We start from the raw sequence: 14,502 nt of genomic DNA on the forward strand, positions 1-14,502 counted from the left end.
TGGTCTCAGTCTGGTTAAGAGCACAGATCTGAGTTAGACCGCCCAGGCTCAAAAGGTAGTATCACCATTTACTATTTACCAGCTGGTGTCGTTGGGCAAATCAGTTGTCCCCTCTGAGTCCTGTTTCCTCTTCTGTTAAGTGGAAACATTACTGATTCTACTCCATGCTGGTTGTGAGGGTTAAACAGCTACCAGCTCAACGCAGCAATGTCCCTACTTGGTTTACATAGCACCAGGCCTCCTCTAAGCATGTCACGTATTGAATGCCCATTTTACAGAGGAGGAAACTGAGGCCCTTTGTGAGAGGTTAAGTAACTTCTCCAAGGTCACACAGTAGTAAATGGTGGTGATAGTAAGAGCGCGCGCATAGCTGTTGGTATTTCATACTGGATGGGTATTTCATATCCAGTGGTGGCATTTGGAAACTGGCTGTCCTTTCCCTCACAGGACTGGGTGTGTCCTGGAGGGCAGGGCAAGCATCATGGCACACAGATGTGCTGGGGCTTGTCTGCTGCTCCCTTTGGCGTTGGAGTCTGCCCCCAGACTGCCCAGTCCCAGGATCCCTGTCCGCCCGTCCGCGCCCGCGGGGGCGCACACAGGCGCGGGGCGGGGCCGGGCGGAGCCTCGAAGCCCGTAAAAGCGGCACGGGCCACGGCCAGGCACTGACAGTCATGGTGCGTCCGAACCTCCCGCTGGCGTTGGGCCTGGCTCTGCTCGCGGTCTGCCTCCTGGCACTGCCCCGCGATGCCGGCGCCCGGCCGAGGGAGCGTATGGTCGGAGGACGGCAGGACCTGTCGACCAGCGACCCGCAGGTGCTGAAGGCGGCGCAGGCGGCCGTGGCCAGCTACAACATGGGCAGCAACAGCCTCTACTACTTCCGAGACACGCACATCCTCAAGGCGCAGAGCCAGGTGCGGCTGGGCTGGCGGGACTTGCGGTGGGGACGGGGGCGCAGGGCGCGGGGCGGGGCGGGGCAGGCGAGTGAGGCACTCAGCGGGGCGCCAGATTGAGGGGGAGCCGCAGGAGTCATCGGGATAATATTCTCGCACAATACATTTTAAAAAATCGAATTAATGCAAGATTTCACGATGAACAAACTATCTAAATCTCAAGTAGGCAGGGTCCTCCTCTGAACCTGCGCAGCTATCACGCTAACTTCACCCTAGTCCCTGCCCTGCCGGGTTGACTGCGGAAGGAGGTGAGGGGATGAGGCAGAGGCTTCAGGGCTGTGTGAGCACTTGAGTCTCAGCCTCCTGCGGGGCCCAGGCCTCTGCCTCTCCCACCCCCGGGGATTCCCCACCAGGACCCTCCTGTCCCAGGTCTGACTCCTGAGGCTAATGTGCTGGATGTGTCCAGGGGAAGAGAATGGGAGATGGCAGGGGAGAGAGGTGAGATTTCCGGGTGGGGTCGTCTCCCAGCACCTCTGACCTGCCCCTGCTCTCCGTCCCAGCTGGTGGCTGGCATCAAGTACTACCTGACCTTGGAGATGGGGAGTACAGCCTGCCGGAAGAATGCGGTGGCTGGAGACGGCATAGACCTCACCACCTGTCCCCTGGCCGCAGGAACGCAGGAGGAGGTAACAGCCTGCTTACCACACACCCCCTGCCTCCCAGCACCGGGCAGTCTCAGGTTGTCCAGCCAGAACTGGTCTGGCTGGCCAGGCTGATGCCTGGTGGAACCTGTCACTGCCTTCTGGGTGACTCAGCTCTGGGCTAGGGTGGGGTGCAGAGAGGAGATTGGGGCTCCCCCCCCCCCCAGTGAGGGAATGGGCTAGAAAAACCTGGGATCTAGTCCCGGCCACCTGACTCCATGTCCCTTGGGCCAGGACTGCATCTCCTTGCAGGCGGAGGGCTGACTGGGGGCCGGAGGCAGGCCTGGGCCCAGGCTCATCCCTCCTTCTCTCCTCACACTCTATCTGCAGAAGCTGCGCTGCGAGTTTGAGATCCTAGTGGTTCCCTGGCAGAACTCCACTAGCCTCCTAAAGCATGACTGCCTGCCTGTGTATTAGACCCCGCAGCCTTGGGAGCAGGAGCGAACAGGCCCATCGGTGGAGGGCACTTTGGGGTCCATGGGCCGTATCTGTTGCAATAAATTGCTAGCACTGCTTCTTGCATCGGTCTCTTCTCTCCTTCCCTGTCCCCAACTCCTGCTGGCAGCTCACCCGGCTGACAGGGTGCCCATACCACTACCACCCCAAAAATCTGGAGTCCTTCACAAAGTCACGGGAGAGTGATGGTGCCCCTGAGCCTAAGGTGAATACTCTGAGAAGCACCTGAGCACTGCTGTTTCTCAGCCCCCAGGACCGTGCAGGGTGGCATGTGGGGGGTTCAGCCAGCAGGGCCCCAGGACTCTGAGCTCCCAGCCTTTAAGGTTCCTCTACCCACATGTGGCCCAGACATGGCAGAGCCCCTGCAGGTCAAGAGACCACTAGGACTGGGACAGTGACTTTCAAGTACACACTGCAGGAAACACACCGGGGGAGACTCTGGGAAGCGGCTGAACAGGGAGCTCCCAGGGGACCCAGGTCAAATCAGCTGCCGCAGGAAGAATGAGGGGCAGATGCGATTCAGTGGTATTTAAAGTAAACAAGAATTGCAGCATGTTTTCACACCTGAATTTGCGGCTGCAATTCATACTCACTACACACACACACACACACACACACACACACACACACAGAAACCCACAATACAGACTCTGATGCTCCCAGACACCACACACATATCCAGAAAAACACAAGCACAACTTAGCAACCCAGAAACACACAGAACAACCCCCAGAGAAACAACCTGGAGATGTATATATAGAACCCCAAACACACAACCCCAGAGACCTGCACACCCCACCCAGAGCTGGCCCACAGACGCACAAAAGCACATGCACAGCTGGGACAGGACGGGCAGTGACTGGACCACTTGGGAGCACTAGGTGTGGGCACTGAGGCTCCCCGGCTGTGGAGCGCACCCCTGCCCCTGCCCCTGCCCCTGCCCACGCCCACGCCCCTCCAGGCAAGGCCTCACACCTTGCTGTGCCTGCCTGGTCCCCTGCCCAATGCTGGGGCCTAATGAGGAACAGCCCCAGGTCCCAGGCCCTGCACTCTGCCTTCATCGGCCATATTGGGGTGGAGATGGGAAGTGAAAAATAGATGTGGTTTGCACCTGGGAAAGGCTGCAGAGCTGAGGGGATGGGTTAGACAGGAGTTAGGGATGCAGAGGAAACTTCCAGTCTTGCTTCTGCTCAAGCCTGTGAGATGTGGCAGCTTTGATAGCCCAGGGGCATGTGGTGGGGCTATTGTTTGGGAGGGCTCCCATGTGCCACCAAGCAGGAGCTTTCAGCACAAGGCTGGCACAGGGTAGGTGGCAGGAAATGCTTGTTGAATGAATATGTGAGGTGGTGGAGTGAGGTGAGCTCTGGAGATATCTGCCAAGTGGCCTCTCCACCCCCGGAATCTGTGCCCAAATCCCAGATGGTATTTCCTCTGCACAGTCTAGTCCTGTGGCATGGGCCAGCCAGTGCCCTCGGCCAAGCTGGGTAGGGGAGGTGCTGCTCGTGTCCTGGGGCCTGGAGATTTTGCCACTGTCTCTTCCAGCTTAGAGGTACAGGGGGGTGGTTAGCAAGACTGTCTGTCGCCCCTCAGCCCCCATTCCGGAGTCCCACTCCTGACACCCTCCAGCCTGTACTAATGCTGGCTTCACTCTACTAGGTGAGGTGGGTCTTGTAGACAGTGGGACACCCCTCCTCTGGATGGGAGCCCCCAGGGCCAGGGCTGAGCTTGTGTCTGACTTAGTGCTAGGTCTCCAGCATCCACACAGGCCCAGGGAACCCGGGGACCCAGGTGAGTGCCCCACTATTACCCCCACCACGGGGCCAGGGGCTCTGGGCATCCTGCCCTGGCTCAGGCTGAAAGCAGGGGAACTCATCTAAGCTCTAGACCAGGGTGGGAACGACCATCAGCCTCTTTCCCTGCTTTCCTCTGACAGCAGGCTCATCCATTCCACACACCTCCCAACCTGTCTGCCACCCTCCAGCCCTGGCCCTGGTCCCCATCCTGAGGCCAGAAGGACTGGAGTAGCCTGGCAATGACCTCTGGCCTCTGGGTTCATGATATTCTTATACTGGATGCTGAGGATTGTGGTAGGCCCAAGTTCCTGGGCTCTGAGCCCCATTTCTGGAGCCTACCGGCACCCCACACCCTGACAAGAGAGGGCTGTTCCAACGTGTTCTTTCTTTCCTGACATGTGTGCCAGAAAGGCCTTCCTCCCCAAAGCAGGGTGACCATCCACTCTCCCTCTAGCACACCCTGGCCCGTTTTTCAGGCCACCCCTCTGGCTGCTGCTAATGTACTGCCAGGCCAGGCTAGGGTGTCGGGCCCTGTTGGGGTTGGAGTGGACCAAGAACAGTGGCTTTCACATGCAACACTCACTCACACACATGTGCATACACACAAGTTCCCCTGCCCTGTGCCCGAGCCCAGCCAGTGAGGACACAGAGCCACCTGGGGTTTTAAAACTCTGTTGGGTCCCAGCCCTGCAGGCTTGACAATCCTCCCAGCAGATCTGGAGACTTGTCCCAACCCACCTCGGTGGGTAGCTTGCCGGAGGCTGAAGTCTGTATCTCGTGTCCCTGTCCATGTGTTACCTCCTGAAGTCCTCTTCTCCAGCCTGAGGGGGGGATGGGAGGGTGGCTGAGCCGCTGGCCTCTGCCTACTGAATGCCCATGTGACTGTTACTGCGGGCCACTTCTGGGTATGGGCCCCCTTGCCTGGACTTCCGTCATCCCCCTACCTCGGCCCCTCCCTTCTGGTCCTGCCTGGTTCACCTCAAATGCAGTGTCCACAATCTCATCAATGACAGATGCCTGGGAGCGAAATTTCTGTTGATAATGCTCCACACCAGCCACCAGCTGCAGGAACTGGAACAGGAGCTCCTGTTGCCTGGGGGTGGGGCGGGGGGGCAGAGGCGATCTTGGGCCAACCTGCCTGGCTGTGCTTCTGGGCCCCCAGAGACCCCCGGATGGCTCTTCTTGCTTGCCTCCCCCCTGACCCACACACTCACATCACCCTAGACCTCCATTTCCAGCCACAGCCCCAACTTTCCTGAGTGTGGCCTTTCATGGCATGTGTCCTTTTCCACATATAAGCCCCCACCCCTGTCTGCCTGTACCACAGAGGGTTCTGATTATTATTGTGTACCTCCCAACCCTCCATCCCTCCATCTGTCCACCATCTGCCTGCCCCTCCCACCACGCCATACCTCTCCGCACCCACTCACCACCTACCTATCCATCCATCCATCCATCCATCCATCCATCCATCCATCCATCCACCTAGCCGTTCCTTTGCCCATCTGACCACCCCACCCTTTCACTCACTCATCTGTTCCTCCACCCAACCGCTGTTCCCTGGAACCCCACCTCCCCCCTGCCCAGGCTGTGCAGTCATCCACGTAAACCCCACCCATTCACTCACCTTATTACCCATTCATTAACTCCTTCACTGCCCGCCCGCTCTATCAATCCATCCATCAACTAACACGGCAATCAATCTACACTGCAAGGTGCTCTGAGAACATAGAGCAAATAAAAAACAGCCCCTGCCCTCAAGAAGCGTAGCCTGTGGCAGAGCCAGGGAGCAAACCAAGTGTGTTCACATTTATGACAAATGTAAAGACAGGCCACTGAGGGCCCTAGTATTGGGGATCAGGAAAGGCTTCTGGAGGAAGTACCCCTGAGCTGAGTTTGAAAGATGTGAGCATTTGGCAGGCTTAGGCAGGGCTCCTGGTTCCCTACTCCAGAAGAGGGGGGGCATATGCTGGCAGGTTGGGGCAAGCCTCAGTGAAGGCGTTTTTAGAGAATGAATGGATTGGAGGTGGAGACACCCAGGACAGGCCAAAGCAAGGTGCCCTGACCTTATCCTAAGGGAGGCAGGAGCCCTGGTAGGGTTTCAAAATCAGGAGGAGGGGAAAGTCAAAACTGCTTTTAAGAAAGACCACTCTCTAAAGAAATAAAAAAAAACAATGATTACAATAAATGAACAAAAACCAACAACGAGCACTCTTGGTGGAGGTGGAACAGTGAAGAAGATTTGGAGGCCAAGAGATCCCCAAGGAAAGGACGTCAGAGGCACAAGGGCCAGCCTAGGCTGGGCAAGGAGCAGGAAAGTGGAGGATGGACAGGAGGGCAAGTGGTGAGGTGGGCAGAACTGGAACTCAGCTCTCCCAGCTCTCGGTCGCTGGAGGCTGGCATTGGCAACCAGACGACATTCTAGCAGAGAGAACAGTATGGGCAAAGGTCCAGAGGCGAAGTATGTGTTCCACTTGGGAAACAGTGTGGGTGAAGCAAGGATGTATGGGCGTGGTAGTGGCTGCAATGATATCAGCAGGGTTGACAAGGCCTGATCACGGAAGGCCTTTGGGGTTTGGGCTGTGTGGGTGGCTGAGGAGAGTCTCGAGGGTGCCAGCGATCAGGCTGCCCTGTCCGCTGCTTTGGAGCTGGTCCGGATGAGGTGGGGTGGGGCCCAGCTCTGAGAGAGCCAGGCAGCAGGAGTCTGTGCCAAGGTCCCGCTGCCATGAGCACAGCCCCGAAACCCCAGCTGTCCTGGCCCAGCAGGCCACTCAAGTCAACAGGAATGGGGTGTCGACCATCAGCCTCTCAGCCTTAACCCAAGCTGTCCCCCGACCCAGTCCCCTCATCCCTCCACTTAGCTGAAGTCCACCCACGCTCCAGGGCCCAGCACAAGTCTTTAGAGGTGGGGCCTTCATGGGCAGGTGCTAGTCTGTGCCTTCTTTGTGTCCCTGGAGTCCTCACAGGGCCTGGCCCACAGCAGGGGTAAGGGATGCTTCTTGAGTAAAAGGATGAATAGAATCACTGCTCCTCCAGGACCTCTCTGCTGCCCCTGCCCTTGGCCCTTGGCTTCAGAGGACCTCTTACGGCCCTTTAGGCACTGCTGGTGGCCTTCTCTCGGTGGCACGAGATTACTCTTGGTGAGCAGAAGCCACTAATGTTCTCCATGTCTTAGCCACAGACTGCATAAACCTGGGTGTTCCACCCTCCCGTCCAGAGAAGTGGGCAATGTTCCTTTCCCTGCAAACCTACGGGTCAGCCTCCCAGAACTTTCCCCTTAGGCCCATGGCCTCCCCTCCCTTTGGGCCTCCTTACTTCTCAGTAAGAGTCCCAAATTTCTTCTCGATGAGGTGCTTGTGTTTAGTGTGTGCATTCATCACCTCTTCAAGCTCTGGGTGTAGAGAAAGAAGCAGGAGGTCAAGGACATGCCTGATTGAAAGGAGGTGGAGAAAACCCCATGTGTTACGGAGATATACAAACAGAGGCTAACAAGGTTTTGTCCAGGATGCCCTCAAAGAGATTGTTTCTCCAGGCGTGGAGTGTGTGGCAGTTTTTTTTTGTTGTTGTTAATTTGCCTGTCCAGCATCCATTTCCTCTTCCTCTGGTGACAGTCTTCCAGTTTTCCTACCCCTTCTGGGTCCATGCTGTCTAGCTGCAGTTGACTCCACCCCCAGCTTCAAGGACATGTGACTCAGGTCTGGCCAATTGAAACAGCTTTTTTTTTTTTTTTTGGCTACAGTGATTGGTTCAGAACTAGGCATGTGATCAATTGGAACAAAGGAGACTCATTTCTGGGACTTTGTTGGAGCTTCTGGGAGAAGAAGGACTCTGCTGCGAGTGACAGGGATGGCTAAATTGAGGATTTGGGAATGAAGCTGCAGGTGGCCATTTTACCAACACAGGGAACTGCCACCCTAAGCACAAAACCACACAGAGGGCTATAAAGCAGGGAGGTGGAAGGAGACCAAATCCCAGCCATCATTCAAGTCCTAGATCCAGCCATTCCCCAAAGTCCATGCGCCTTCAATTTGCTAAGTAATTTGAGCCAATGAATTCCTCCTTTTGCTTAAGCCTTTTTGCCCTCAGTGTCTGTCCTTGATGGAGAGGGCAGGTGAAACGCCAGGTAACCCCTGAGGTCCCTTAGTCCTCTGGTGTTAATGATCCTAAGAGCAGGATTCTAGGGCTCAGATTCTAAAGTTCTGAAGATCGTTAAGCAGGAAGTAAAGCAACTGACTCAAAATCAATTCACCAAGAAAGTCAGGTGTGAAAAAATGAACATCTACAGGAAACGTCATTTTTGAAATCTCTCAATCCCCTTAGAATGACTCTAGATAGGTGTGTATGTGACCTTGACAAAACCCTCAAAATCAGTCGAAACCATCCCATATAAAACCACTTCTATAAACTTTATCGGTTATTAATAGAAACGAGTGTTTGGGGAATCATAATTTGGCTAATTAGTCATTTTGCTAATGGGTGTTTCAAGAATTGGCTATCAGTTTAATTGGCTTTTAGAGAACTGTCGTACTGCTCTTTGGATCAAAGTTCTAAATTCTGAAAGTTCTCCTGAGTCTCAGATTCTAAAACTGAGCCTGAAATCCTATGTTTGACTAAGGAAAGAGAGGAGGGCTGATACCTGCTTGGTTGAGCTCCGTCAGCGAGTCATCCAGCAGCTTCTCATGGATCCGGGCAGCCTTCTGGGAAGAGGAGGACTCGATCCTGTCAGAGTCCCACGCCTGCCGCCTTCCTTCCTTCCCTCCAGCCTCTGTGCCCCCTCCTGTGTTTCCCCTGATTGGTCCACCTGCCCCCCATCCTCAGTACCTCCTGCTTCACTTTCTCCAGGCCTTGGAGCAGTGCCATCTGGAAGTTATCCACTAGGACGGCAATCACCAGGCTGGAGGTGGGGGGATGGTGGGGGTGCTCTCAAGGAGGAGGCTGCAGGATAGGCCCTGCACCCTCCTCTGGGTTCATCATGGCATGACCAGGGTGTGAGGGCTGGGGAGGGCTGCCCAGGGGTTGCTGGGGGAGGGGAGTGAAGCTGGGGCGCAGAGCAGGGGCGGGGGCCCTCACTTGAGGAAGATGAAGTACTGGATGATGATGTAAATCATGAGAATGGGGACGATATACCAGGCACCTGGGAGAGAAGGGATTGTTGGAGCTGGGAGCTCCTTGCCGGCCCTCACCTCACCTCTGCCAGCAAGTGTCAGAAGCCCCACTTTGCAGATGGGGTAACTGAGCCCCCAGGATCTGTCCACCCAGCCAGCGCCCTGCCCGCCGCCCTGCTTGGGGCCTGTCCCACCCTGGTCTCGGCTGTCCAGGTAGATGAGGGACCAGTCGTCCAGGGTGAGCAAGGTGAAGAGGGTGAAGATGGTGGTGAAGATGTTCTGGAAGCGCTTGGGGTCAGAATTGCGGAACAGTGCCCGGAGCACCACAGAGAAGAGGACTGGCTGTTCAGGGCCAAACCAGGCCAGGGCCAATTTGACCATGTCCCCCACCCCTGGTCCCTGCCTCCCCCTCCACCACAGCACCTCCAGCTCCCACCCCAGCCCCCACGGCACAGGATACAGAGGCAGGTAAACATGAGGATGAGAATGGCGGTGATGGATGGCAAGGATCGCACCAGGGTCCCAGTCACGTTCTGGAGACTGGTCAGGATGCTGTGGGAAGAGGTTGAGAGGGAGGCTGTCAGCGTGGGTGCGGATCTGTGTCTGGGTGCCAGAGCTGACGCTGAAGGCAGGAGGTGACTTGGAAGAGTCCCAGCCCCTCTTTGGAAAATGAAGCGAATGATCCGACAGGAAGCTTATCAGAAGTGGGCTGGGGTCTATAGCCTCCCCTTCTCCATCCCTGGAACAGGTCACAACACACTCCTTGGGAGTCCAGTCCTGGGTCCCCTCTTCCTTCAGAGTCCCCAGACCAGGGTGGGCAGCTGTGGCCCAGCTGACCTGAGCCTCCGCAGGACCCGGATGGCCCTCAGGGCCCGTAGGCTCTTGAAGACCTTGAAGAGCCGGACAACGCTTTGGTTGTAGACGGTGCGCTTGAAGGTGCTGGCGTTGATCTGCATGAGCATGAAGTCCACCACGGCCATGACCACGATGAAGAAGTCTGAGGGCACAGGGCGCCTGAGTGCAACGGGCTCCTGCCCAGGCCCCAGCCTAGGCCACAGCCCTCCCAAATGCCAACACCGCCTGCCCCTGTCCCCTTTTGTCTTCAGCCTCCCCTAGGCAGTTTGGTGGCTCCCATTACACACGCACACATGCTCCCCAGCCCCACCCACCCAGATTATTCCAGGAGTCAGAAAAATACTTGGATCCCAAAGCAATGATCTTGAGCATGGCTTCTACCACGTAGATGCAGAGGAAAATGGAATCCAAGACCATGAAGTACCACTCTGTGGGGACACCAGGGGCTTGCTCAGGGTCATCCCCAGGAACACTGGCCCCTTCACCTCCTTCCCACGGGAAGCTCGCACACAGCCATTTAGGGAAATCCTGGCTCTGCCCACATGGCTGTGTGTCTTAACTGCTCTGTGCCTCAGTTTTCTTGTCTGTGAAACGGTGATAATAACAGTCTGCCTAATAGAGTTTTCATGAGCATGAAAGGCATTTAACACAGTAAAATGCTTAAAATGGAGCCTGAACCAGTGCTCATGCAAGAAACATCAGCCATTCTTCCTCTTATCCTCCTCTCCCTAGTTTATGTCCTTTCCTTCACCCTGCTCCCCAGGATTTTAGGGGCCACCTTCTCATATTTTCCTTTCTTACTCCTCCAGAGTCTCCTGGCCCTTCTAGTCCACCTGGCTTCCCAGCATCCTTCCCGCGTAAAGCAGCATACGTATTAAGAGCAGATGCGCCACCTGGTGGCTGTAGCTACAAACAGCACATCGTCTAGTTTGGCGGGCCTTTCTGTCTCTGGCTGGCTGTCTTCATCTATGTTTCTTAACCTCATCTCTAATATTGGGCAATGTCGTTTATTTCCCAGGTGTGAGAATCAAATAAGCTAAGTTATATAAATCACCCGGCACTGCATCAGGCCGACAGGATCAAAACCTTTCTCTTTATGAACGGGACTCCCAGCTCTTACCGCCGCGGATCTCGACTTCAGCGAAGGTCTGGGCCACAAGCATGGTGGTGTTGAGGCAGACGACGAGGAAAATGAAGACTTCGAAGAACAGGGACTCAGTCAGGTTCCTGATCATTTTCCGGAAGCCCTGAAGGAGGTTGCTTAATTTTTCCCACAACCAACTGAAGCAGCCAACACTGTGCGGCTTCTTGTGGGCCCGCTGGGCTCTGTTGGCTGTAAGGGGCCAGAAAGTCAAATCTGTATGGAGCGGGGCATGGGAATCCCGGGCCCCCCTCTCAGGTTGGATTGGGGTTCATCTTCATGCCTGCCTGCCATTCACTCACTAAGGTGCTTCTATGTTTGTCCTGCGTTGGTATTGGGCCACAGGCCTTACCCTTCCGTGGTAGGTGCCAGCCTGTTTAGGATTTGGAGTCTGCTTGAGCACACCTGGAAAGCTCATGCTGCTACATCTCCATGCCTTTCTTTACTTGCTTGGAAACCCAATCCTCCTCACCACCCTATCCTCTGGCTAAACTCTCCCTCTCCCTTTAAGATTCTGCGAAAACACCTTCCCCTCTTGGTTGCCTTCCCTACCCCTCTCCAGTTAGACATACACCCCTCGCTGCTTGTTCATGAGACTGTTGCCATGTTTGCTGAACTCCCAGAGGCCAAGTTTCGTGGGTTGTGCATTAACAGCCAAGGTCCCTTCCTGTCCTCAAACAAGGCCCTCATTCAGGCACTGGTTCCCAGTCTCTGTCCTCAAGAAGCTCACAGGTTAGTGTGGAAAATGTGGGCAAATAGAATCCACAATGGTAAGTGTTCTGATATGGAGGATAGGCCCCCATCACGGGATGGTTTGGGGTTGGTTGGTTAAGTGACCACCCCCAGCCTTGGAGCCCCTTGAAGACAGGGTTTGTCTTCCCTGTGCTACCGGGGCGCAGGCAGTCCAGACACCCGTATGAGACAAGACAAAATGTTTGAGACATGAACATGTGAATGAATAAAGCAGCGACTGAATGAACAAACAACTGATGGCCTGAAGAGGGACATAATTCAAGGAATAAAAATTGGATGATGAATGGTCAGGTGAGTGACTAGCCAATGGAATATACTTGCAGGTGAGAGTCAAGTGCATGATCTGGGGAAGATCGGTGGAGGGCCCGAGTGAGGTCTGGAATCTGGGCCGGGCATTGGGAATTGGAGGAGGGGCAAAGACTCACTTTTGTGCTTCTGAAATTGCTCGTCATTTTCAGCCCAGCTTTCCGAGGTTTTAGAGGAGGAAACTTGAGGATGGACTTTGGTGGATCTCTGAGAGGCCTGTGAGTGCCCTGCCCTGCGGGAACGAGTCATGCCGAAGACCATGCTCTGTCTGCATGCCACACTAGGTTGGACGGCTGCTGCATGAGAATAGGCTGAGCCGACTCTGACCTTGCTGTGGGATTTGTGTTGGCCAGAGACTTGAGAGCTGCCATGATGGTACTCCCCATAGTGGTGATCACTATGGCGGTAATCATGGTGATGTGCGTTGCGGTGGTGCTTGCTGGGGTGGCCATAGTGGTGCTCACTGTAATGGTGAGGTGTGCCTTGGTGGTTGGACCCTTCATAGGAGTGGTGGGAATGGGTCTTTGCATGATGAGGAGGCCTTCTGTGGTGTTGGGCTTGATGGTGATGGTGCCCACTGTCGTCGTAAGCATCATAGTGATGGGGTCCATCATGGTGACGCACCTCACTGTCGTGGTGGGACTCTTTATGGTGGTAAGGCTCAGGGAGCACACTATGGTGGGAAACCTCACTATGGCGGTGAGACCCACTGGGATGGGGGGGCCGCCCATGGTGGGAGGACTCATTGAGATATTGGGGCCTAGGACCATGGTAATAAGACTCACTATGGTGGTGGGACCTATCGTGATGTCTTCTGCTACCAGGATGGCAATCATCATCTAAGTAGTCCTTATCATAGGAACGGTGGGAGAGGACAGTGCCATGGGAAGGATCCGGGGCAAGGGATGTGGATTGTTGGGGTCCATCATGATGTGGGGAGTGGCAGTGCGGGTGGGAGAGGTGGGAATGGTGGGGGATAGCATCGTCAGGTAAGTTTTGGAACTCACCAAGGTGGTGAGATTCACCATGATGATGCGATACACCGTGATGGGAAATGCTGTGTTGGTGGGACGCACCATGGTGATGAGACACACTGTGGTGATGGGACTTGTGATGGTGGTGCCCACTGTCGTCGTAAGCATCATAGTGATGGGGTCCATCATGGTGACGCACCTCACTGTCGTGGTGGGACTCTTTATGGTGGTAAGGCTCAGGGAGCACACTATGGTGGGAAACCTCACTATGGCGGTGAGACCCACTGGGATGGGGGGGCCGCCCATGGTGGGAGGACTCATTGAGATATTGGGGCCTAGGACCATGGTAATAAGACTCACTATGGTGGTGGGACCTATCGTGATGTCTCCTGCTACCAGGATGGCGATCATCATCTAAGTAGTCCTTATCATAGGAACGGTGGGAGAGGACAGTGCCATGGGAAGGATCCGGGGCAAGGGATGTGGATTGTTGGGGTCCATCATGATGTGGGGAGTGGTGGTGCGGGTGGGAGAGGTGGGAATGGTGGGGGATAGCATCGTCAGGTAAGTTTTGGAACTCACCAAGGTGGTGAGATTCACCACGATGATGCGATACACCGTGATGGGAAATGCTGTGTTGGTGGGACGCACCATGGTGATGAGACACACTGTGGTGATGGGACTTGTGATGGTGGTGGACTCCACTGTGCCTTGGCCTATGGTGCGGAGTTGATGAACTGGGGTGAGAGAGCGCATCCAAATCACTGGTATCTGCCTCATTTTGAGCCTTTTCAGCCATCGAAGGTTGCTGCATGACTATGCTGGGAACCCTGGAAGAAGAATAGCTCAAAACAGGGGCCCAATAGGCCTCTCCCTGGATTGTCCCTCTCACCTAAGCTGTGGCAATGGGGCTTCAAGGAAAGCCTGACTCTTCCCATGGAATGCTCCTCTCTGTGATGTCACCAGCAGGCCTCCTCCCAGGCCTAATTCCCAAATGCCTCCTACTGGGCTATTGTTAAGCATCAACGATCCTCATGTCTAACCTCTTCATTGTAAAATTAGGAAACTGAGATCAAGAGACGGGAAGGGAATGGTCCAAGGTGACCCAGCAGGTCAGTGGCAAAGCTGGACAGAGACATTCAGGATGACACCATAGGCCTTAGCAACTTGCTTAGCCCTGTTGTTAGAAAGAACTTTAAGAGGCCAAGTGGCCCAATCCCTAGTCCCACCTAGGTACCAGTTGGCTCTGGGTTTCAAACTGCCTGACTCCACTGTAAGTAGTTGTGTGATCTTAGGTGAGTTGTTTAATCTTCTTGTGCCTCAGTTTCTTTCTCTGTAAAATGGGGATAATAGCACCTACCTCAAAGGATCAAAAAGTTAAGACATGTAAAGCTTATACTAACAGCACAGTGCATGTTAATTTGTATTATTAGTTTCTCCTTGATCATTGAGAATGATGGAACCCCTTCTTGCGTTACTACTAAAATAAAACTATCAGCTATTATTTTATTTATTTTTATTAGTTTCA

General features: G+C 54.8%; 2 protein-coding genes across 2 annotated transcripts; one reads left to right on the forward strand and one right to left on the reverse strand.

Annotated features, from left to right (window-relative positions):
* The first annotated feature begins 593 nt into the window (after positions 1-593).
* On the forward strand, positions 594-2,111 carry CST6 (cystatin E/M). The gene is made up of 3 exons (XM_019737630.2): positions 594-911; positions 1,451-1,576; positions 1,922-2,111. Exons 1-3 carry the CDS (start codon positions 672-674, stop codon positions 2,006-2,008), a joined length of 453 nt encoding a protein of 150 aa, XP_019593189.1. The 5' UTR covers positions 594-671; the 3' UTR covers positions 2,009-2,111.
* Positions 2,112-4,634: 2,523 nt separating this feature from the next.
* CATSPER1 (cation channel sperm associated 1) lies at positions 4,635-13,931 on the reverse strand. The gene is made up of 14 exons (XM_074337099.1): positions 13,335-13,931; positions 13,008-13,222; positions 12,120-12,522; positions 10,921-11,133; positions 10,115-10,228; positions 9,783-9,942; positions 9,406-9,497; positions 9,140-9,283; positions 8,911-8,974; positions 8,662-8,734; positions 8,477-8,537; positions 7,156-7,231; positions 4,819-4,933; positions 4,635-4,661 (listed from the first exon to the last, which is right to left on the reverse strand). The coding sequence occupies exons 1-14, from the start codon at positions 13,786-13,788 to the stop codon at positions 4,635-4,637; spliced, it is 2,211 nt and encodes a 736-aa protein (XP_074193200.1). The 5' UTR covers positions 13,789-13,931.
* Between the last annotated feature and the right edge of the window lie 571 nt (positions 13,932-14,502).

Source organism: Rhinolophus sinicus, linkage group LG06 (assembly GCF_036562045.2).
Source record: "Rhinolophus sinicus isolate RSC01 linkage group LG06, ASM3656204v1, whole genome shotgun sequence".
NCBI lineage: Eukaryota > Metazoa > Chordata > Mammalia > Chiroptera > Rhinolophidae > Rhinolophus > Rhinolophus sinicus.

Coding starts and splice junctions, on each gene's coding strand:
- CST6 (XM_019737630.2), top strand. CDS start 672: ATGGTGCGTCCGAACCTCCCGCTGGCGTTGGGCCTGGCTCTGCTCGCG. Junction 912..1,450: donor TCCTCAAGGCGCAGAGCCAG/GTGCGGCTGGGC, acceptor TCTCCGTCCCAG/CTGGTGGCTGGCATCAAGTA. Junction 1,577..1,921: donor CCGCAGGAACGCAGGAGGAG/GTAACAGCCTGC, acceptor CTCTATCTGCAG/AAGCTGCGCTGCGAGTTTGA.
- CATSPER1 (XM_074337099.1), bottom strand. CDS start 13,788: ATGCAGCAACCTTCGATGGCTGAAAAGGCTCAAAATGAGGCAGATACC. Junction 12,523..13,007: donor TGGTGAATCTCACCACCTTG/GTGAGTTCCAAA, acceptor CATCATGCAAAG/ACCCATTCCCACCACTCCTA. Junction 8,735..8,910: donor CAGTACTTCATCTTCCTCAA/GTGAGGGCCCCC, acceptor CCCCACCTCCAG/CCTGGTGATTGCCGTCCTAG.